The sequence below is a fragment of the Erpetoichthys calabaricus genome, chromosome 11 (assembly GCF_900747795.2).
Source record: "Erpetoichthys calabaricus chromosome 11, fErpCal1.3, whole genome shotgun sequence".
In the NCBI taxonomy this organism is placed as follows: Eukaryota; Metazoa; Chordata; class Cladistia; order Polypteriformes; family Polypteridae; genus Erpetoichthys; species Erpetoichthys calabaricus.
Genome location: NC_041404.2, coordinates 96,990,706 through 97,016,124, shown reverse-complemented (window position 1 = coordinate 97,016,124; position 25,419 = coordinate 96,990,706). Strand labels below are relative to the sequence as shown.

The window sequence follows — 25,419 nt, the reverse complement described above, 5'->3', positions numbered from 1 at the left end:
GCAGTTCCCTTTTAAATTACGTTTGATACGTATAAAAATTGTTCTAAAACAAGCCCTTTTCTATCCAATACACCCCACATTTTAAATAATCAAGTGCCTGTAATTTCAGCTGAGCTATGGATCCACATTGTGGAAGAAAGGTGCTTAGCTTTCTAAAAGTTAGATTGTACTCGGACACACCCAGAGTGAACTGAGCATAAATATTTACCAGAAGCGGGATTCAAACCCACGCGGGCATTTGCCCCTTGGATCTTAAGTCCAAAGCCTTCACCACTCAGACAATCTGGTAATAGAAAAAGCCGCTTTAACGCTTTAAAATACCATGCCGCTATCCACGAATACGGCAGTCATTTTTCAGCTCTTTCCAAAACACATCGCCCCCAGCTCCAGACGCCTGAAGCTAAGAGAGGAGAATGTCGGGGACGATTCACACTTCAAATATGCAGCAGTTCCCTTTTAAATCACGTATAAAAAATCTATCCTTGGCTTTATAATTTGTATTTATAATTTTTAATTTGTATAAAAAGTATATCTAAAACAACCCCTTTTCTATCAAATACACCCACATTATGTATTTTCAGCTGAGTTAAGCACTCTTCGCCACTCCATGAAAACTGGGATCCTTCTTTCAGCTCCTTCAAAAACAGATGGAGATTCCTCTTCCAACACGGAAGGAGAAGGGCACCCCCCACTTCAGCTGTGGTTACTGCTCAAACATTTTGCTGATACTGTACGCGTAATTGGGCAGCTGACACAAGAAACAGGATCACACATACAAGCCTTTAACATAAATTCATATCTTCCTGTGATCAATGTAAGCGGTCTTAAAACGGTGCTAGGGGCACACATTTGCTAAATGAAATCACTGTCCAAATTTCAAAAAATACCGCTCTTTTTGGTATATAAATAAACGTTCAGACCGGTCCATTACACAGTAGGCCGTTAATACTGAAAGAGGACTCCGAAGCTCTTCGAAAGGCAAAATGGGGCGTCTTCGAAATCTTCTTAGAACGATGATTTCTACTTTTTATGGATAGGACTAAATGAAATATAATTATTGTTAATACAGTCTATTCTCCAGAGAGCACCGAAAATCAAGATCTTATTATTGATTCTTATGCGTGTCAAACGAGTATGTTTTAAAAAACGGATGGCTGAATCCTTATATTTTATTCTTAATAGTAATATTTTCAAGTTGATTCTCAAGTGCCTGCGTGCACGTGTGCGTGTGTAGGCGCGTGAGCGCGCTCGTGTGTGTATAATATTATCTATCTATCTATCTATCTATCTATCTATCTATCTATCTATCTATCTATCTATCTATCTATCTATCTACGTGTACGACAGTTAATGTACAATGTTCATAGGACTGAAGCAAGCAATAGTAGTTTTTTTCTGTTAACGAAACAGGTAATCCAATCAATTAAGTTTTGTCTCGGCGTCTGAAAATTCAACCAGGGTCTCTCCTCTGAGAATATTCAGGCATGGTTTAAAACCGTAGGCAGGATGTGTATTAGCTCTGACATAACAAGATGTCCGTATTCTGAACTATGTACAGAAGGACCCGCTTGTGAAATGTGTACTCGTTCGAAACGGAATCTCACAGGAGCCGGGGATTCTCTGTAGAGTACGCCTGTTTTTAAAAGTCTGAGATAACAAAACATTTTTGCATTATAAACTCTCATTTGGACAGCCGGGTGGATGCAGATTGACTGAACCCTGAACAGGTCCCAGGAGCTTATATCGAAGCGAGTGCTTAATAGACATACTGCAACTGTGTTTTCATTCATTTCGCTAAATGAAATGTAATTATTTTAATACAGACTAGTAGCCCCAAAGTCCGGATGATTTTTAGACGTAGCAAGTGTATTGCTGAATAATTGGGTAAATTATTATTATAATATGTTCCTGTATTTATGAGATTATATCTTAATATACAGGGACCCTGAGACCAGGATGTCTGTTTTTGTTTACATCTTTAGATTTTAAAAAGTTTGTATCTATAAATGCATTTTTCTGTGGTACCGGTTTCTTTATCCACTTTTTTCACAAAGGTAAGGTATCTTTGCAAGACGGTTGTATAATGTTTTACTTTTGCATCGATGCTGAAGTCACCGCGTTCAAGTATGAATTTCATTTGTTTATCCAGGTCATTTTCCGTAGCGCTTAAAATGTCGTGGGAAGCTGGGGCTTTCTGTTGCAATTGAGCCAGTAGTTGTTGAGGTACCAGGTCCATCTTGCGCTTGTATTCATATTTATACTCGCAAACCTATTAAACTAGTAATGAAAGGAATGGACGCGCTTAAAATAGGGCTCAGAGAAACCCTCCTTTCTGATTTAAAAGGGTTGATTGTTGAGTTTTTTAATGGTGCAACGCTGCTTCTTCAGCAGAGGTTTTTTGAGGGTGTGTGTGTTTATTAGGGCCTGTTTTAAGCTACTTTACCAGGCACCGAGTATTCAATATATTAACACGGTACTAGTCAGGGCTATTGAGGATCAGGATTTCACTTTCTTTTTTTAAATCTGGTACCTCCTTTTTCCATCTCGTGCAATGTTCAGTAAACCTTATTTTTGGTGGATCAGAACATTTTTCTTACACTCCAATCATTATTCTCTTTAGGCTTTTAACTGTTATCCGTACATTTGTAAGTTTCAGCAGTCCTTTGAAAAAGTTTCTGTGACACTAGTAAGTAGCAACGTAATCATATTGTGCAAAAATCCAGACTACTCACTTTTAAAAGCTCTGCTCTGAATTTACCATTTCAACCAATATGTCAACTTTGGATCCATCTCACCACTGCAATTGGGCCTTCCTCTTTGTAGATTTAGGTTGTAGAGGTTTATTTGTAAAACACTCTGTGTCACTTCAAGGTAAATTAGATTTCCTTGGTTATTCAGCTGTCCATTGGTGTTCCATTTTTGTTATAAAATGTATTTAGTAGCAGAGGCTGTCAGCTCCAAACTCATGTCTCAGTGTGTAGAGTGAGCCTTTCTGTGATCTTCGAGCTACATGCACTTGTCTGCGCGACCGCAAGCAGGCACCGGGCTGTGTGAGGGAAAGTCTTTTATTGTCGCCGAGCCTGTCAGTAGGAACCTGATTCACTGCTGCGGCTGGAAGCTTAGACCTTTCTGCGAAAGGATTTTCTGTGAGATGGGAAGCTGTTTTGTTTTGAACTGCAGCTCCCAGAGAGCAATTAAAAGTGGTTTACAAATGATAAAGCAAAGGTTAGATAGATATTTTAATCAAGTGATAATATTAAAATCATAGATAGAGCCGGAGAAGACTAACCGCTTTTTTTATACACCACTGTTTAGAAGGGCTTTCAGAAGGGAGGGGACTTATTTGAAGGGTTTCCTTTCACCTGTCAGAGGCAGGCCATTCATGCCGGGACATGTTGATCGGGCCGGCAGGCTATGGATAGGAACGTCGGGGACGGGGGACAGGTTGTCCTTCACCAATCCACTGACAGGGGGGCGGGGTGCATCCTTTAAATCCACTAATCAGGTGGAGGGGCTGGGGACAGGTTGTCATTCACCAATCCACCACCAGGGGATGGGGCACATCGTTCAAATCCACCAATCCGAGGAAAGGGGATGGGGCTTAAGGTCATCAATCATCTTTGATTGACAGTTTGACAGAAGGTGCCTGACGTATTACTAATTCATGTGGCGAGAGTATGCAGGCAGTTCCTGGAGAATGAAGGAATTGATACCATTGACTGGTCCCCACGCTCACCTGACATAAATCCGATAGATCACCTTTTGGACATTATGTTTCTGTCCATCTGACGCCTCCAGTTTGCACGTCACATTGTCCATGAGTGCAGTGATGCCCTGTTCCAGATCTGGGAGGAGATCCCCCGGGACACCATCCATTGTCTCATTAGGAGCACATCCCGACATTGTCAGGCATGCATACAAGCATGTGGGGGCCATACAAACGTACTGAATGTGATTTTGTGTTGCTGCAATGAAATTGCGGCAAAGTGGACTAGCTTGCCGCATAATTTTTTCATTTTGATTTTCAGGGTATCTTTGAATTCAGCCCTCTGTAGGTTGATAATTTTTATTTCCATCAAACCATGTGGCATCCTTTCGTTCCTAACACATTACCCAGTCCATAACAGTACAGATATCCAGCAGGATTTTTATTCCTATTGAAATCTGATGTGTTTTCAAAGTGTTCCTTTAATTTTTTTGAGCAGTATATTTAAAAAACCAAGCATTTACAGTTGGCATTGACATCCTGTGATAACCATGACACCTTAAAGTAGTGATTTGTAGTGCTTAGGTTGGATTTGAACACTCTGTGGATGACTACTTGAAGACAAAAAGGAAAACAAAACATGTTCTTGTTTACCCATTAAAGATGCCAGCTGTAGTTACAAACATATTTAAGGTGAATCATTTCACTGCAGCTGCAAGTGAAGCAGGATAAAACGAACATCTGTAGGATATTAAAAATGGAAATGTTGTTTACTAGCAAAATAAATACTGTCTAGATTATGTTGGGCAGCAAAGCAAAACAATTGTTACTAGTCCTGATTTATGGCTCTAGCATCATGTTTTTGAATCGTGAGCCTGGATGTTGTCTGTGTGGTTTTTGCATGTTTTCCCAGACTTAGCACAGTGTCCACACATATACAAAGCCATAAAGAAAATTTGATATGGTGACTCCAGGTTAGTGTAAATGAGATTGCACATTGGTGCATGTGTGTCAGTTGTTTCTGTGATGGACTGGCACACATTTCCTGCATTTTAAAAAGTGAAAAAGGAAAGGTACCAAGTTTCCAATGACCATGAGTTGCATTATACAATATTCTTTATTCAGCAACATGCAATGCACCTGCACTGGAGAACATTCTATCTCCATACTGTCACTTGGATCTCTCATGCATCAAGGCTAAACAAACATTTAACACAGCAAAAAATAAGATCAATAAGCAAACTTACTCTACAGAAGGCTGTCCATTTGGTCCTTCCAGTTTTGATTGTTTCTTCCAGTTAAATTTTGGCAAGTAAAAAAATGTCTTCAGAAGTCTGATTTATCCTTATCACTTACAAATACTGTAGCCTCACATAACAAAGTGGGCTTATCTCCCAATAAGTATACATTTTCCAGCAGTGGAAGTGGCATGTCACATTCCTGGCAACAAAAACTGTCCTAATTCAATGGCCATCACTTCATTTTTTTCACATGTATACCACCATTCTCCACTTATTTGTTGCATCAAAGTACCTTCCAGTTGTATGTTTTTCCCTTTTTGCCTCTCCAATTCTACTCTTCTCTCTGTTCTTTCCTCTTCAATCTGTTGGAGCTTCTCATCAGTATATTCTGGCTCGTACAAATACAGTTCAGCGATTATGCTAATTTATCCTCATATCCCTTCTACTCACCAGTGCATCACTGTTACTCAAGAACTGATTATTTCTTTATAGATAACAATTTTTTTGCCTATGATTAAATCTTGTAGGTAAGACGCTATTGTTATCCCCAACCACGCCCCTTTGATCATGAAGCTAAAATCATGCCCCACATACACATCTTGCAGCTTACGTCTTAACTTACTTTTATTAGCTGACGAGAACTGTACAGAATTTATATCCAAGCAAATCAATTTTTTAGAGGCAAATACATCCTCAGAGGTCTCTGCAGGAATACTTTAGGAAACTCTGAAGTCTTTCTTAAGAGGACAGATTATTTCATATCTTTCCCACAAAAATAAATTGGAAACCAAGAAGACATCAGAGCTAATCAGTGAAATTGCCAGAATAGATCGAGAACATGCTAGCTGTCCTAATGAGGCACTTCATAGGAAAAGACAGGCTCTGCATACAGAACTCAACCTCTTGACAAATAAACAGAATAACTTATTTTTAAGTCAAGACATTATTACTATGAACACGGAGAGAAAGCTAATAAGATCTTACCTCAACAAATTCACAAGCAGGAAGTTTGCAATGCAATCCCAGCAGTTCCAACACAGAAGGAGACAAAAGCATTGACCATAAAAATATAATGCACACATTTAGAAACTACTATAAGTCCTTACATTCTACTCAGTTTAAAAAAGACAAGACACAACCTTGGGACAATAAAATTCTACCTCAAATGTTTGCCAAGCATTAATTACCATCTTTCCTAAGCAAAATAAGGACTTATTACAATGTACATCATATAGACCAATCTCACTTCTGTATAATGATGTTAAGATACTTTCCAAAGTCCTAGCTAGAAGGATTAAGAAAGTGCTTCCTTTGGTAATATCACAAGACCAAATTGGATTTATTAAAAGCAGACACTTAACTTCTAATCTTCGATGCCTGTTTAGTGTAATATATTCACCCACAAAGTCTAACACCCCCAGAGATTATATTATTGTTGGATGATATGGTTGAATGGAACTACCTTTTCACTACATTGGAGAAATTTGGGTTTGGCCCAAACATTTGTGCATGGATCAAACTACTGTATACTTGTCCAGAAGCTTCAGTTTGTATTAACAACATTATTTCAGACTACTACAAACTGCACTGTGGTACTAGACAAGGATGCCCCTTGTCACCACTGCTTTTTGCAATCGCCATTGAGCCACTGGCAGTTCACTGTCAAAATGCTTATGAGATAAAGGGGATTACCAGAGAAGGACTTGAACAGAAAATTTCACTATATGTAGATGATATGGTACTGTATATATCATATCCACAAAATACTGTGCCCGAAGACATAACAGCATTAACAGAATTTCAAAAGATTTCTGGTCTCAGAATTAATTTGAATAAAAGTGCACTCTTTCCAATGAACTCTCAAGCACACAATATTAGATTGGACACCTTCCCTTTCATCATCGCAGATCAGTTTAAATACCTAGGGGTAAACATAACAAGTAAAGATAAAGCTCTTTATCAACAAAATGTTGCTGTCGGCATAGAAAGAATTAAGCAAGACTTGCATAGACGCTCTACCCTTCATCTCACTTTAGCTGGTAGAATTAACACTGTCATGATGAATATCCTTCCTAAGCTTCTTTTTCTATTTCAAAACATTCCAATATACATCAATAAATCATTTTTAAAGAAGTTAGATTCAATCAGAACCTAATTTATTTGGAAATCAAAACATCCATGTTTCTAAAGGGTGACCCTACAAAGACCTAAGGCAGAAAGTGGCATGGCTCTGCCTAACTTTCAATTTTATTACTGGGCGGCAAATATACAATCATAAAAACCTGGATATTGACACAAATAGATGAACAGACACAGGCTTTGTCCACAATAGAAATAAAATCCTGCAGTACTTCTTTATATTCCTTGCTTTGTACCCCAATAAACACAAGTCATTACCAGTATACTAACAACCCAATTGTGCTTCATTCACTCAGAATATGGAACCAATGTAGGAAGTACTTCAAGATAGAGAAGCTTTATCTGTGGCACCTCTACATGATAACCACCTTTTTCCACCCTCTATGCAGGCTTTTAATGTCTGGAAAACATTTGGGATTAAATAACTTGGACATCTGAACACAGACAATGTCTTTGCATCCTACGAACAAGTACACTCCAAATTCAACTTTCCAGCAACACATTTTTTTCACTACCCCCAAATTAGAAACTTTACTAAACTAAATCTCCCCAATTTTCCTCACCTCCCACCTACTTCTGTTCCAGAGAATACTGATTGCATTTATGCAATATATAAAAACATTTAAAGTCCCTCCCTTTCAAAGATCCCAGAGTACAGTCGGAAAAGGATCTTTCAACATCAACCCAACATTTCAGAAAAGAAGTGAAATGTAGCAATGCACAGAATTCACTCTAGCTCCATATGCACAAAGCATTCATTTATTCAACTTAAAATTATCTGTTGAGGACATCTGTCTTGTTTAAAATTGTCCAAAATATTTCTAGAGCAAGATCCAACCTGCGAACGCTGCAATCAAGTTCTAGTCTCATTGGGCCAAATGTTTTAGGAGTGCACCAAATTAACATCATTTTGGAACAAAATCTTTAAATACCTTTCAGACAGCCTTGGAATCACAATGCCTCCTAATCCACTAACAGCTGTGTTTGGTGTACTCCCAGAAGGGCTTAAAGTGGAGAAGGACACACAAACTGTAATTGCCTTTACTTCACTATTGGCACATAGACTTATCTTGCTCAACTGGAAGAATCCTATCTCGCCACTTTTAAGTCAGTAGGTAACTAATATTATATATTATTTGAAATTGGAAAAAACCAAATTCTCACTTAAAGGATCTGTACAAAACTTTTCAAAACCTGACCAGATCTAATCAATAACATTTTAGAATAAGCGTTTAAAACGAGGAAGTGTATTCTCTTCCCTATTTTATTCTATTTATATTTATTTAGTTATTTATTTTCCTAATATTAAAGTTTTACTCTGTTGGCCTAGCTCTTTTTCTCATTGGGGGGGGGGGGGGGGGGGGGCGGTGATTTGATTTGAACCTAGTTTTGTAAAACTTGACTTGCTTGTATGGAATGTTTTTAGATTTTAAATAAACTCAATAAAATTAAAAAATAAAATAAAATGACAGCTTATTTGTGTAACTCCTGAAAGAAAACATATCTTTAAGGAATCGATTACCAAAATGAAAATAGCATTTGTGGCTCCAGAAAATGAGCAAGAGAAAACCACACCCATGGAATTAAACAAAATGGTTTGTTTACTGATTTACTCCTTTCTGAAGTGACATGGATATTCTGTGCAATTTCAAGATGTGAATTAATGTCCAATAACATTCTTGCCTAGAAAAATAAACATTCTTTTTGTAAGCTAAAGCCTTTTTTCATATTTCGACCCTAGTATCATTCATTAATGTTCTAAGCTAACAGACAAGGTATTTTTAAAATGTATTTTAAAATATTCACAATAAGCTGTTTCAGACTTTCTAGAGCTGTCCTCATAGAATTGTGTGCTGAATTGGAGCCTACATTACTGAGACCATCACACTTAAATCACATGATTCCAAGTTCTATTACAGGTTTTAACAGCCACAGGGAATTTGGTGACAGGTGCTTTTCAGCATGAATTGGCTGACTGGTCAGAAATCTCTCAGTCATCTCTGAGCCATGTCATGCCATCTGTATGGGGTAGTGTAATTATGATGCTTCCCAGATACATCCTATTTTGTTATGGTCAGGTTGAGCAAGCCAAGATCAAAAGGAAATTTGTTGCAATTGCTGATTTTTCCCAATAAATGTATGAATGTGCTTCTGTAATCAGAAAGCCCTTTCATAAATGTAATATAAAACTAATATCCATCCATCCATTATCCACCGCATATCCGAGGTCGGGTTGCGGGGGCAGCAGCCTAAGCAGGGAAGCCCAGACCTCCCTCTCCCTGGCCACCTCCTCCAGCTACTCTGGGAGGACCCCAAGGCGTTCCAAGGCCAGCCGGGAGATATAATTCCTCCAGCGTGTCCTGGGTCTGCCCCGTGGCCTTCTCCCAGTGGGGCATGCCAGGAACACCCCCCCAGGGAGGCGTCCAGGGGGCATCCTAACCAGATGCCCGAACCACCTCAACTGACTCTTCTCAATGCGGAGAAGCAGCAACTCTACTCCGAGTCTCTCACGGATAACTGAACTCCTCACCCTAGTTCTAAGGGAAAGTCCTGCCACCCTGCGGAGAAAACTCATTTTGGCCGCTTGTATCTGCGATCTTGCTTTTTTGGTCACTACCCAAAGCTCGTGGCCATAGGTGAGGGTAGGAACGTAGATCAACTGGTAAGTCAACAGCCTCGCCTTTTGGCTTAGCTCTCTCTTCACCACGACGGACCGTTGCAGAGCCCGCATTACTGCGGATGCCACACCCATCCGTCTGTCAACCTCCCGCTCCATTTTTCCCTCACTCGTGAACAAGACCCCGAGATACTTGAACTCCTCCACTTGAGGCAGTAATGTGTTCCCAACCCGGAGAGAGCATTCCACCCTTTTCCGGTTGAGAACCATGGCCTCAGATTTAGAGGTGCTGACTCTCATCCCCACTGTTTCACACTCGGCTGTGAACCGCTCCAGTGAGAGCTGGAGGTCACTGTCCAATGAAGCCAACAGAACCACATCATCTGCAAATAGCAGAGACGAGATTCTGAGGTCACCGTACAAGACCCCCTCCGCTCCTTGGCTGCGCCTAGAAATTCTGTCCATATAACTTATGAACAGAATTGGCGACAAAGGGCAGCCCTGGCGGAGTCCAACCTCAACAGGAAACCAGTCAGACTTATTACCGGCAATGCAGACCAAGCTCCTGCTCCTCCTGTACAGGGACTGAAAGGCTCGTAACAATGAGCCTTGTACCCCGTACTCTTGGAGCACACCCCACAGGATGCTTCGAGGGACAAGGTCGAATGCCTTCTCCAAATCCACAAAACACATGTGGACTGGTTGGACAAACTCCCATGCCCCCTCCAGGATCCTGGCCAGGGTGTAGAGCTGGTACAGTGTTCCACGGCTGGGACGGAATCTGCATTGTTCCTCTTGAATCCGAGATTCGACCATCGACCGAACTCTCTTCTCCAGCACCCCTGAATAGACCTTACCAGGGAGGCTGAGAAGTGTGATCCCCCTATAGTTGGAGCACATTCTCCGGTCACCCTTCTTAAAAAGGGGGACCACCACCCCGGTTTGCCAGTCCAGAGGTACTGCCCCCAATGTCCATGCGATGTTGCAGAGACATGTCAACCAGGACAGCCCCACAACATTCAGAGCCTTAAGTAACCCAGGGTGAACCTTGTCCACCCCAGGGGCCCTGCCACCTCGGAGCTTTTTAACTACCTCGGCGACCTCGACCCCTGTTATGGACGGGCCCCCCCCCGGAGTCCTCCAGCTCTACTTCCTCTAAGGAAGACATGCTGGTGGGATTGAGAAGATCCTCGAAGTATTCCTTCCACCGGTCAATAACTTCTGCAGTTGAAGTCAGCAGGGCCCCATCTCCTCTGTACACAGTGTTGGTGGAGCACTGCTTTCCCCTCCTGAGGCACCTGACAGTTTGCCAGAACCTTCTTGGTGCCGACCAAAAGTCGTTTTCCATAGCTTCCCCAAACTCCTCCCATGCCCAAGTTTTAGCCTCTGCAACAGCCAATGCCACCACACGCTTGGCCCACCGGTACCTCTCAGCTGCCTCTGGAGTCCCACTGGTCAACCAGACCTGATAGGACTCTTTCTTCAGCTTGACGGCCTCTCGAACCTTAGGTGTCCACCACTGGGTTTGTGGATTGCCGCCACGAGAGGCACTGACAACCTTGCGGCCACAGCTCCGTTCTGTTGCTTCCATAATGGAGACTCGGAACATGGCCCATTCAGACTCAATATCCTTTGCCTCCCTCGGAATGAGGTTGAAGTTCTGAGGTTGAAGTGAGAATTTATTCCAATTTTAAACAGTATATAAAATCAATTTCCCACTGACTTAAAAGAGGTGGGCTAGGATTCTTCCAGTTGACCAAGATAAGTCTAAGTGCTAATAGTGATTGTTTGTCCATCTCCACCTAAAGCCCAACTGGGAGTAAACCAAACACAGCTGTTAATGGATTAGGAGTGATTGTGACACCAAGGCATTTAAAAATTTTTGTCCAGAATGATGCCAATTTGGTACATGCCCAAAACATGTAGCCTAATGAAGCTGGAGGTCAATTGCAACATTCGCGGGTTGGATCTTGCCCTGGAAACATTTTCGACAATTTTAAACAAGATACATGTGCTCGATAAAAGATTTTAAGTTGAATAATTGAATGCTTTGTGCATATGGAGCTAGAGTGAATTCTGTGCATGGCTGCCTTCCACTCCTTTTCTGAAATGTTGAGTGAAATATCCTTTTTCCCACTGTACTCTAGGATCTTTAAAAGGAAGGGGCTTTAAAATAGTTTTATATATTATAGAAATGCTGTCTTCAAGACTGATCAATATTTCTTCTGGAACAGAAATAGGTTGGAGGTGAGGGAAATTTGGCAGATTTCATTTAGCAAAGTTTCTAAATTGGAGATAGTGGAAAAATTGTGTTAATGGGAAGCTAAATTTGGAGTGTAATTGTTTGCTAAATGGAAATTTTCTATTATTCAAATGTTTTAAAGGCAAAATCCTTTTTTTTCACAGGTCACTTACTATATATGACTACAAGTGTAGCACCTGTGCATCATTTTAGTTTTTACTTTATCAGGCTGAATTCTCAGTTTCTTTAAGAACCGTTTAATTTGTACCATCTCTTTTTATTGATGCTTTTCTATAATGTTTTTGTTTAATATATTACACATTTGTATTGTTTAGTCAACTCATAGTTATTGATGTTATATTATTCATATATTTTATAACTTTTTAAATTAAAAATCCAAAATATAAATTTTCTTTTTTTAGTTGATGGTCGTTGGACTGAATGGGAAGAGTGGTCTGACTGCAAGAGACATGGAAGACGAAATATTTCTTGTTCTGCCACTGCTGGCATGCAGTCTCGTACTCGATCATGTGTTGGCAGAGAATTTGAGGGTGACTTCTGTGATGGAGACTCATCTGATAATCGAGGATGTTATAATATAGAAGGCTGTTCAAGTAAGTAAAAAAATCATATCTTTGTTGTTTTCTTTATGTGCTTTACATTTTTCTTAGTCTTTGTATAACAGCAAATGTTATTTATTAAAATTCATTATCACTATATGCTACAGCTCATCCTAGCAAGGACTGGCGAAAATCAGTAACCATGTCGATGGGATACCCGTACATAATCTATGAAAGCAAAGCCTAGGAAAAGATTATATGTGAACTAAAAAAAATGAATTCTTCAATTAATACAACTTTGCTTACATAAAGATAGCAACATTGTTGTTCGCATTAAACAGTTAAAACAATACCATAGTATTTTAATTCAGCTTAATCATAATGGCCACATATGTGTTTAGGAGAAAATTCAGTCAGCTTTTTAATTTTTTTTTTATATTTGCTTTCATTAATAATCAGTATTCAGTGTCACAAAAATTTGGAATATTAAAGCATGTGTCTGTAAAGGCAATATGCAACAAAATATTCCAAAGGTTTGCAAAAAGAATTTTGGATATAAACTTTTAGTTATTTCGTGATGTAGCAGTGCTCTGCCTTCTGTATGTCAACAGAGTTATCAGGTTATATGAACATTAAAGATTCTGAGGAACATTTATACAACATTACTAACACTATACTAGAGCTTTTATACTGATGATCTTATCCTCATTTTGAAAAAGTTATGAAAGTGTGAGAATATTTTGACAAGATTAATCGACAGCACTGGTGGCATCAGCACTATTACTATTAAAATATCCTATTGGAGAGGAAATGTCAGAGTATTATTAGAATAAGCTACAACACCTAATGACATGAAAGAAAATTCTACAATACCTAAAGAAAATTAAAGGTTAAATAAATATTTTAATGTGTAAATTCAACTGTGAAGTCAGTCATGCGCATATTATAAATTTAGCCTGAGCATATGCAAGTCATTTGTACTAAATACTGTATAATATTAAGCTTAAATTTGTAATGCATCTAAACTGCAAAAGTTTAATATTTTTCACAGTAAAATTCACTTTCCAGCATCAAGATATTATTATCATTGATTTAGTTTGGTTGCTTTATTGTTTTATGTTACATAGATAACTGAATTGTTTTTTGCACTTGCCCTCAGTACAGTAGGCAAACACACACTACATGTAATAAAGGAGCACTGGAATAATTGGGGAGAAGAGTCCTTTTATAAGATTGGCAAGCCTAGCATAGATTCAGCTGTAGAATGACCAATTGGGGGGAGGCAGAGTCTTGTCCTATGTCTTCAGGGCTCTGAACAAATCTCTATATGTGATAGTTCTATATTTAGTGAGTGATATAATCTGTTCTAGCATTTTGCTTTTTAGTTTATACTATTGTATTATAATCCTGAGGTGGTAATAATATTGCCATCTAGTTCTGTGAAGAGGACTACTTGTGTTCTATTCTGTGTACTGTATTGTATTTACCCCATTTTTTGACACCCATTCTACACCTACCTACCTGAATTGCCTTTCCAGGACTTTTTCCATTTTTTTGTCATCTTTTGTCTTTTTTTGCCTGTTAAAGCCTGTTGTGGCACTCCTTGTGTGATTTTGGGCTATACAAAAAATAAATTTGTTGTTGCTAATGTTATAATGAATCTCAATACATTCATTTCACCCTAAAAATGGCTCTGTTTGGTCTGCATTCAGCAGTCCTTCAGTAATGACTTTGATAATTCCATTAGGCAAAGACTATCTGGCAAACTAACAACGGAAACCAAAAGAAGCCAGCCATGCTGACAATGAAGAAAATCACATTATTTACAATTATCCATTAGAAATGAAAGTTTTTTTCACCAACTGTCAAAATGATATGACTAGCAGGTCTGAGGAGGCAGCTACAACTGGACACATGTTGCAACCAATAATTCTTTGCATTTATAATTCTTTGCATTTATATAGCACTTTTCTCACTACTCAAAGCGCTCAGCAATTGCAGGTTAAGGGCCTTGCTCAAGGGCCCAACAGAGCAGAGTCCCTTTTGGCTTTTACGGGATTTGAACTGGCAACCTTCCAATTGCCAGTGCAGATCCCTAGCCTCAGAGCCACCACTCCGCCAAGGTGATTCACTGGATGACTAGTGTGTTTAGAAGTACTGTAGTATACTTAGTAAGCAACCTTCTTTGTGCAACAAAAGGCAGCAGTGAAAAAAACGAGCACACACAGCAAATATTTTCTGATCCAGACACTTTGATTGTTGCCTAGAGATTCAAAGAAACATGTGTCTTCAACAATGTCATATCAAGGTCTCTTTCTCTGTCTATTCCAGTATCTGTAAAGAGTGCTTTATTTGGCAATTTCCAGTGCTGAGATTGGGGAGGTGTAGAGAAATCCAGTTAGATCAATGCATACAATAGTTTAATTACTCCATAATTATAAGCAAGGCAAGTTTAAGTGATGGTAACCATTGTTTCAGACTGAAAGAAACACATACATTTTAGTAATTAGAAAAGCAGAAATAACACACAAACCAAAAATAAAGACTCAAGGTTTATATCTTACCATGTTAACACGAGAAAACATGAAGCTTGCCTTCTCATCCAATAATAGAAATGAAATGAAACAGAAAATAGAGACAAGAGGGGTTAGAACTTACACAGAAATTCTAAAATGTTTATATCGTGTGAAAAAAAGATTATTTGTTAACTATTTCAAGCAGTTTGATAGTATGTTTTATCCAAAATGGTTACATTATACATGAGTAAACCTCTATACTTTTTGATTTTTTTAATTATCTGTAATATTCCAAATTAAAAAAGATGTATGGCAGTGAGAATAATGGAGTTTCTGAAGCAGTTTGTGTGGGCCTTTAGAGCAACTGTCCTCCCTGATTTGCTGAAATTATATTCCATGTGTAATAGGTTTCTGTCATCAGTTGAGACAATATCCAGTTTTTTCGACATTGCCCTCTGACACACACAAAATTAACAAATCATCTACGTCAGACCACAATAGCTTTAGGTGCATTTTTGGTAATCTGCTGGTGCTTTTTTAAATGTAGGTTTCTCAGACCATTAAACCAGGAAAAGAAGCTTATAGCGATGGCAGACTGGATCACTGTGTGATTAAAGGACAGCATGAGGTCCTTGTTCACATTAAATGGTATGAGTTTATGGAGGAAAAATGAGCATTGATTGCATTTAGAGTATATGTTTTATGTATTTAAATTCCCATCAGGATGGTTCTTATTGCATAAGTTTACCAACAGTCCATTTGATTTATACAATGGCTTTCATCATCCCCAGATATGCATTGAATCAACATGGTGTTATTAGTATACTTGAAAATGCACATTATTCTGTCTCCAGTCACTTTTATACATTGTAAATAGCAATGGTGATAAAACACATCCTAAAGGAGTCCCTGTATTTGAGTAAATGACTTTTGAAAAAGTGTCCTGTATTTTGGTGGTCTGTGAATTATTAAAAGAAAGTCCAGAATTCATTAAGTAATAAATGAGTTAACATTTGTATTGTTCAAGTTTTCAATTAGTATGTGAGGCTGGATTGTATTGAACGCTGAAGAAAAATCCACAAATTGTGTTACTAACATATCAACTAGGCTTATTTAGAAAACGTTAATAACCTGGATTAATGATTATTTTCACATCTTAGGTACAATAGCACATCTCAGGCACCAGTTAAAAATCAAATGAAAGACTGGAGAGGGCTGCTTTAAGGCAACCTAATATGCCATAAGGCCATACTACCCTGTTGAGTTTTATCTGATGCAAAGATTTCTCCGCAACAGTTAAATTCTATTCTATTTTTAGAATTTATGCCTGTGATTGTTTTCAGACATTTCCAAATCTGCTTTGAATCATTATCATTAAAACTAATGAATATTTCACTGTACATCTTTTTACTTTTTCTTTAATATGTTAATCCCTTGCTATAAAACTTGCTTATGTTATGCCTTATTGTTCTGATGAGTATGTTGTTTATCCAAAAGTAATACTTTTTTATCATTAGTGATAAATTACTTACTTGGGGTAACAGTTCAACAGTTCTTTTCTTAATGATCATAGATTCACAGAATTTCATTTATTTACTATAAATATAATTGGCCTCATTCAATGTCAGAGAAGATAAAAGTACATGTCAGTCACTGCAGGATGAGTACTTCTTCAGATCTTCTATACTTCTATCGCACCAGTGTTGTGTTTTCCATATGGTTATTTTTTCTTGTTTCACTTTCTGTTTATACTTAGTTACTGATGTGTAGGCACCAGAGATATTTCAATAACACTTGTCGAGCATCAGAAGATATGTTTAAGAAACACTCATTTACTTGTCAGTATGAGCGGTTGTTGAGTAGAACTTATGGCCAGTGGATAAGAGAGAGCACATCCCTGAAACTATTGTGTTAGTGGTTCTTGTTCTATACTGTTTACCAGAACAGAAGAGGAAGACAGGTAATTTTGATAGCTAACGTTTTAAACAATGTTCGACTTTCTAAGTTATGCATCAGGCATCAGGGGGAAAATTCTTGAAGGGAATGTGTAATGAAAAACTCAGAGCTCAGTGAAAATCTGATTTCCTTGTGCTTTATGCATTTTCAAAACTATCAGATCATGCAGGACTCTAAAATCACTTTGACAGCATAGAAACTCTTTAAGGAGTTGCCGCAAATTGCCCTGTGTCACATCAATGCCCTTACTACAGTCAAAAGTAACAGTCTTTAGAACTGGCGACAGTTGTGTTGTCATTAAATAAGAACACTACAAATGTTAAAGTGACACTTAAAAAAATGTGATCAGCTCGTGATTATTCATAAGAAGATTGATTATGAACAGTAAACAGCAATCAGAGCACCTACCAAGCAACATTTGTCAAACTAACTCAGTTGAGAAAATTAATAAATGCATGTGTCTATGTCTTAGCTGTACTGGATTGTGCTTTCATGTCTTTCTGTTTTGTAATATTGTGAGCTCGGCTGCATTCTACACCCATTCATTTTGTTAAGTGCCTTGTTATTAATTTTTTTGTGGAATGTGCTCATCCTTACTGAACAGATTAAGTTTAAGTAATAAAGATTGATAAACAGGCTGTCAACTGAGTTATTTACAATCTGATTTTCACAGGGCTCTGAATTTTTCACTGCAACAATAATGGTGTTCGCAAAAGGGTTTATTGCAAAAGTATAGCCACTGGTAAATTATTTGCTTTTTATGCATGTATGCAACATTCAAACTGTACATAACCCAATTTACAGGCATAAAGGCAAACAGCTTAACAAGCTTCATGGAAAGCAACTCTTGTGTACCTGCTTCTTCTACTTTCGACTGCTCCCGTTAGATCAGTGTTTCTCAACCTTTAAGTATTTCTGATCCAAGTTTTCACAACAGATTTAATCGCGCCACCTTAACGTTTTTTTTGAAACCCTAATAAAATGTATTCCTATATTTTTTGCTGCCGATACACCGCTACAAGTTTAAAATTTCCCTACGAATAGTGAAATTGCGCTACATATGGCAACATTCGCGCCCCCTTTTTTGTTGCGGGGCACGCCCCACAGTTTGAGAACCTCTGCGTTAGAGATTGCCACAGTGGATCATCTTTTTCCATATCTTCCTGTCCTCTGCATCTTGCTCTGTTACACCCATCATCTGCATATCCTTTCTCACCACATTCATAAACCTTCTCTTAGGCCTTCTTCTTTTCATTTTGCCTGGCAGCTCTATCCTTATCATCCTTTTCCCAATATAACCAGCATCTCTCCTCTGCACATGTCCAAACCAACACAATCTCACCTCTCTGACTTTGTCTCCAAACCGTTCAACCTGAGCTAACCCACTAATGTATTCATTTTTAATTCTGTCCATCCTCGTCACACCCAATGTAAATCTTAACATCTTTAACTCTGCCACCTCCATCTTTGACTCATATTTTTTGGTCAGTGCCACCGTCTCCAACCCATATAACATAGCTGACCTTCCTTTTCACTATTGCTAATACCAGTCTGTCACAAAATACTCCTGACACTCTTCTCCGCCCATTCCACCCTGCCTGCACTCTCTTTTTCACCTGTCTTGCACAATCCCTGTTACTCTGTACTGTTGATCCCAAGTATTTAAACTCATCCACCTTCGCCAACTCTACACCCTGTATCCTCACCATTCTGCTGACATTCCTCTCATTCACACATTTTTGTTATTTTATTTTGTTTATGTATTGTTGTCCACATATTGATCTGGCAAAATTTTACACCGGATTCCTTTCCTGACTTAACCTTTCCTGTTTATCAATGCTTGGAACTGGCATGAAGAAACACACTGCTTGGTGCATCCCCTGTGGCTGGGTTTTTCTTTGCCTGTTATATTGAAATATTTTTTTTCTCCCATGAAGGGTGACCAATTAGGGAATGAGGTGTTGTAATGAACAGAATCCAGTTAGGGAAGGGCCACGAAATAGGCACAACACAATCAGAGCACAATTAGCATATTCAATCTACTTTAAAAGGCTGACTCTTTGTTTCCAAATTCTTCATTTTTAGGGGTTGAAAACACTGGACTAGTGTGAATGAAAGGTGAAAACCTGAGGTAAAACTCTGTGCTTTTAAGTGAAAACCTGGGGCCTCATGTATAAATGGTGCGTAAGCACAAAAATGTTGCATACAAACATGTCCATGCTCAAATTGCGATGTATAAAACCTAAACTTGGCATAAAGCCATGCACATTTTCACGGTAGCTCCAACCCTGGCGTACACAAGTTCTCCGCTCAGTTTTGCAAACTGGCGGCACCCAGTGTCAAAGCAGTGCTACTGTTCCTGTGTGGTTACCCTTTCTTTTTTAGATCCACATCCCTGACATGGCTTTATCATATACAGTAATCCCTCGCTACTTCGCGGTTCACTTTTCACGGATTCACGACTTCGCGGGTTTTTAAATACAAGTGATTGCCCGCCTATCGCGGAAGTTATGTTCCAGACCCATCAGCAACAGGAGAAAATCCGCGATATAGAAAGACCATATAAATAAACATTTTTATAGTTTAAGCCTTAAAATACCCATCCCACATGCTTTAAACACATGTAAACTTATAAAACACACTTTGTTAACACATATGATATGTGGATGTCGGGCTAAGGATATGAGTAACATCTCACTATTATAAAACATTTTTACTTCACGCAAGACAAGACAGTGAGACAGGAAAATTGGTAATGTACAAGCAGCACAAAGCCAGCACAAAGTCCACTTCTCCTTAGCATTCATTCAGCTCCCCACCCCCTTGACAATGCGAAGTGGCAGGAGTGTACTGCGCTTCCGGGGAGGGGGGGTTTGAGCGAAGGTGCGTTCAGCTCTCACACACCCACACCCACACACACACACACACACACACACACACACACACACACACACACACACACACACACTCCTCCTCCTCCTTCTGAACGGGCAGAGTGACAAGCAGGCATTTTGGCAGAAGCAGCACAAAGTCCATTTCTGCTCAGAGTGAGTTCAGCTGCCCCCCTTCACAAAGCGAGTGCAGACACATTGACGTCTGATCGCTGCGTGCAGTGTGCAGTGTTGGTCTGAGGTGTTTAAGAATGTAGAAAGTGTTTAAGAGCATAGGAAGTCTTTATAAGAGCGTGGCAAAGGTTAACAAGAGAGTGAGAAAGGTTTATAAGAGTGTAGGAAGGGTTTATAAAGCCTTAAAATATGTATAAATAATAAAATAAATATAGGTCGCTACTTCGCGGATTTTCACCTATCGCGGGGGGTCTGGAACGTAACCCCCGCGATAGGTGAGGGATTACTGTACACTGAAACTAACTGCATATTGTTTATTAGTTTAAGGCATCTGATTGTAATTAACCTGTAACAATATAATGGTCCACGGAATAGCCAAAGTATTCCAAATACCATAGCTGCTTTAGCGTTGTTACTCTCACTGACAGTTCTTTTTCTTCTTTCAGCTGCTCCCGTTAGGGGTTGCCACAGTGGATCATCTTTTTCCATATTACTCTCACTGCACCACTCAAGGGTATTATATCACTTGTGAAATAGTACGGCCCGGACACACACAGGCAGACACGTTTTCAGCCATCACCACATGTTTATTTACACTAATATAATACAAAGTCTTACGTGCACCGCCACCAACAAACCCCCACAGTCTCCCCAAAGTCCAGGCTTCAGTAAGCCACCTCTCTTTCTCTTTCTTCTCTCTTTCACACACACGTCAGGCCTCTCCTCGCCACCTTCTCTCTGACCTCGTCCACCTTTTCACCTGACTCCAGCCTTGATTGCAAGGTGGCGGCCCCTTAAATAGGCAGGCGGCTGATGACCACACCCGGCCACCTGCCACAATACTCCCCCGCACGCTGAGACCCCACGGGGCCAGTGGCCCATCCCGCGAGGACGGATTTTCCTCGGCGGCAGGTCGATACAACTCAGCCCAGGCCCCGGTCCTAAAGAATAAAAGGAAAAACAAGGGGCAGAGACGTTGCCCTAATGCGGCACCTCTGCGTGCTTCCTCTGTGTTTGGGCCAACGCTCTCCGCTCCGCCCGGCACCCCGATGCTCTTTTCCTTGGCCTCCCCATCCGAGATCTCCGTGGTCCCCGCCACGGGACTGACAACTGGAGCACACTCATTTTCCACCTCTCAGCCTGCGGTTTCTCCCTCTGCCTCGGCAGAGGGCGGCCCTTCGTGGGACGTGTGTACCCAGCAACACGTCCTCCCATATCGGAGTTGCCAGCTTTCTTTCTCCGACTCCTCCTCTTACTTTGGTACGCCGCAGCGGTTCAAGCCTGCCTATTGTAAAAGGACAGACCCTGCCCCGCCGGCGTCTGTATCTTTACGGGGGTGGTCCTACTCACCGTCCCCGCTGTGCTCCCCCAGTCAGAAGGTCCAGCGCCGCGCCGTTCCTCTCTTGCCAGCGGCGCTTGTGCTGGCGCGCCCGCCGTCCCTCCTGATCCTTGCGTCTCCGACCGGAGGGCACATCGCTCAGGTGGCAGTAACCCGATCAGCAGAAGACATTCCTCCAGCTGCTGCAGGATCGCTGCCAAGGAGAGAAAGTCAGTCGACAGTGTGCTTACCTGATCAGCAGCGCCACTCGCCGACTGCTTTCTATGGGCCTTTTCCTCCGGCCCATTCAGGTTTCTGGCTGGCACGGGATGGACATTCCCTGGTCCCGCCTCCATCCAATCACTGGCGGGCACACAGGACACGCTATCCAAGCCCGTGCCTGTTGCAAGGAGGGACTTCCGGTCGGCGGCCATCTCGACCTCCTTCCACACGGGGACGAGATCCCGGGCAACTCCGCGGCTGCTGTGGCATGTCTTTGTTGCAGCTTCTCCTTCTCGGCAGCTCCCCTAGCTGCCGCCGCGTCTTTGAGCCGCCCCTGAAATACATAGTCCATGGGCGGACCGCTAACGGTCCGGGCAATAAACTGTCCCTGTGGGGTTGGGTGCACGCCGCCCCTGCGGCACGTGGGTGAGTTCCCCTGTTGTGCCAGGCCTTTCACAGATATTTTTTCCAATACAGGTCCCTACCTTGACCCAGGTGGAGCATCCTGCCAACTATACCACTGTGAAATAGTACGGCCCGGACACACACAGGCAGACACGTTTTCAGCCATCACCACACGTTTATTTACACTAATATAATACAAAGTCTTACGTGCACCGCCACCAACAAACTCCCACGGTCTCCCCAAAGTCCAGGCTTCAGTAAGCCACCTCTCTTTCTCTTTCTTCTCTCAGTCACACACACGTCAGGCCTCTCCTCGCCGCCTCCTCTCTGACCTCGTCCACCTCCTCACCCGACTCCAGCCTTGATTGCAGGGCGGCGGCCCCTTAAATAGGCAGACGGCTGATGACCACACCCGGCCACCTGCCACACACTGTATCTGAGTGGGGAATCACAGCTCTACAGCAGCTGATCAGAAAGAGAATTATCGGTATACAGCATGAAGCACACGCTGCCTCAGCCATGCTGCCTATTTGAACTGCTCTCACACAGGCAAACACTTCAAAGCCTTCCTGTACGGACCTCGCAGTTTAGAAACAGTTTCATCCCAAGAATATAAATGCACTCAATCAGTCCATCAGGTGCTCCTTGTAGAGCTGTTTGTACTTATAAGTACAATTACCTCACTGTAAGCCTGCACTACCGTTATAATATTGCACAACATGAGCCACTTTATAAAGCACGTATTTACATATGATGGTGATATCATTTTTAAGATGAAATGCAGCAAAATATGTTTATTGTATTATACAGATAAAACTTTAACTTAATTTAAATAATCTATATTGTTAATAATTAAACATGTGAGGACACGGTGCCGCAGTGCTAGCTAGTTTACGGATTGTTCTTGCCTCGAGCTATATTCTTGCTGGTGCTGATGCGACACTGGAAGGATAGATGGATAGAATAATTAAACATGTACTACAAAGATATTTCAATGTTTCTTAAAAGTTTTGAAGAATCGGTGTTCTAAGCTTACAGATGGCTTAACGTCTATTACAGAGCTGATTGTGTGGCAATTGGGTATTTGGAGAAACAAAAGTAAGGACAGGAATTGGGGGTTAGTACGTTTGAAAGAGACAGTACTGCTACAATAAAGTATTTCATCGAAGGTCACACACGGTGCAGCAAGCATCTTGCATGAGGCAGGAACAATCACTGTGTCACTGTGTTCCCATGTTTAATAACATGCTTTAACTCCTATCATCATGAAAATGATACAGTATCACATATACATCTCAGTATTTTAATTATTCAGAGAGCTGTAATGTTACGAATGTAATGGATTCTGTTTCCTGTCAGAGGAAGAGAAAGCCTGGAAGCACATAGTGATTCACACATAGAGAGCACATAGAAGATCAAATACAAAACAAAGCATTTAACGTGCTACTTTAGTTACGACGGGATTTGAGAAACTAGTAAATTAAACGATTTGAAGATTAAGTTTATGATGTTCTACTTTAATGACAAAATAAACTATGTGATTAAAGTGGAAATTTCAAGATTAAAGTTGACATTTTGTGCTTTTTTCCCCACTGTGTGCCTTTTTTTTTCTCTGTACCCTAATAAGCTTTCATATGACACTCAGACTGTGGGCTATGCCTTTTTAAGGTGACTTTGATATGTGACAACTTCTTTTTTATTTCGGACACTGTATGACTTTGTGAACTTGAGCTTTTGAGTTTCTCCAACACGCTATGTCACTCGATCAACTTCCTTTTGTTGTTTATACCACTGTTTAAACCAACAAATAGTACGTTTTTCCTTGCCTCCACTTGGTATTCGCTGAAATTCTTCTATTTTCCCTCGTGCTTTTGCCATTGTCTTTTCACAGAAGGCTGAGCTTAAGGGCTATTTATATTGATTTGCATATTCAAAAAGGCGTAATTCTGGGAGGAGTAGGGGCGAGACAGCAGGAGCATGCATGTGCGTTACTTTTCACTCTGACCGGGATTTATGTAGCGTTCACACAGATTTATGCATCTGGATTTTTTTATGCGTACGAACATTTCCGCTTTTGTGCTTACGCCATGTTATACTGTGAGTTCTACGTACTTCGTTATACATGAGGCCCCTGGTAGTATGGATGGGGCCTAAGGCAGAATATGTTATTTATGTTGTAAACAGAAAGGATCTGCACAAGAAATTTAAAGCTGCTGACCCTGTCAACATTATTCCGTCCAGTGTGTATTTCTATATTGTTAGCCTTCTTCTTCCTAAAGTCTGTGATGATGAATTGGTCCTTGGTTTTGCTGATACTTGTACTGACTGCATGGGACAGCAGCAGCAGTTAGTTGGAAAAGGAATTATGAAATGAATTATAATAAAAACAACAACAATAACATTTATTTAAATAGCACATTTTCATACTAATGATGTAGGTCAAAGTGCTTTACAAGATGAAGAAAGAATAAAGAAATAAAAAAATCAGATTAGGCAATACTAAGTAACAAAGAATAAAGTAAGATCTGATGGCCAGGGAGAACAGAAATAACAAAAAAACAAACTTGAAAGGGCTGGAGAAAAAAAAATCTGCAGGGGTTCCTAAGTCACAAGGCCACCCAGCCCCCACTGGCCATTCTACCTAACATAAATGATCTAAATCAGTCTTCATGCTTTTCAGGCTTCTCCTGGAAGAATTAGATGATGATGGTCATGTGGACATCTGGCCTGCAATCCATCAATGTAAGCACTGCATGGTGCCTTGATCAGATGGTGATGGCGCAGATCACCACCACAGAAAACTAGAAAAAGAACAGCAGAGAAAGTAAGGGTTAGTATGGATCGTGAAGCCATGATAAAAAGGATAACTAAATGCATACAGAATATCGGGGCTATACTAAAATGAAGCTATAAGAAAGCCCTATTTAAGTAATGGGTTTTTAGCAGTTTTTTAAAATGCTCCACCACATTAGCCTGGCAAATTTTTATTGATAAGTTGTTCCAGATTTTAGGTTCATAACAGCAGTAGGCTGCCTCACCACTTCTTTTTAGTTTAGCTTTTGAAATCATTTGATGGTCTAAAGTTATGATTTGGAGTGTAAAGTGAGAGGCATTCCGAAGTATAGGATGGAGCGTGATTATTTAAGGCTTTGTAAACCATAAGCAGAATCCATCCATCCACTATCCAACCCACTATATTCTAACTACAGGGTCACGGGGGTCTGCTGGAGCCAAACCCAGCCAACACAGGGCGCAAGGCAGGAACAAACCCCGGGCAGGGCACCAGCCCACCGCAGTATTTTAAATTCAATTCTAAATGGCACAGGTAACCAGTGTAGTGATATCAAAACTGCTCAGATGTGCTCATATTTTCTTTTCCTAGTTAAGATTCTGGCAGCTGCATTCTGCACTAGTTGTAACCAATTGATGTCT

The 25,419-nt window shown here is 40.3% G+C and overlaps 1 protein-coding gene across 2 annotated transcripts in view; it reads left to right on the top strand.

The window, feature by feature from the left end:
* The window catches only part of LOC114660746 (properdin-like), a 123,661-nt gene that overhangs the window by 62,997 nt on the left and 35,245 nt on the right, over positions 1 to 25,419 (top strand). For both annotated transcript variants that reach the window (XM_028813643.2, XM_028813642.2), the window contains exon 7: positions 12,368 to 12,559. In XM_028813643.2, coding sequence (XP_028669476.2) covers positions 12,368 to 12,559 — 192 coding nt within the window. The remainder of the gene's footprint in view (positions 1 to 12,367; positions 12,560 to 25,419) is intronic.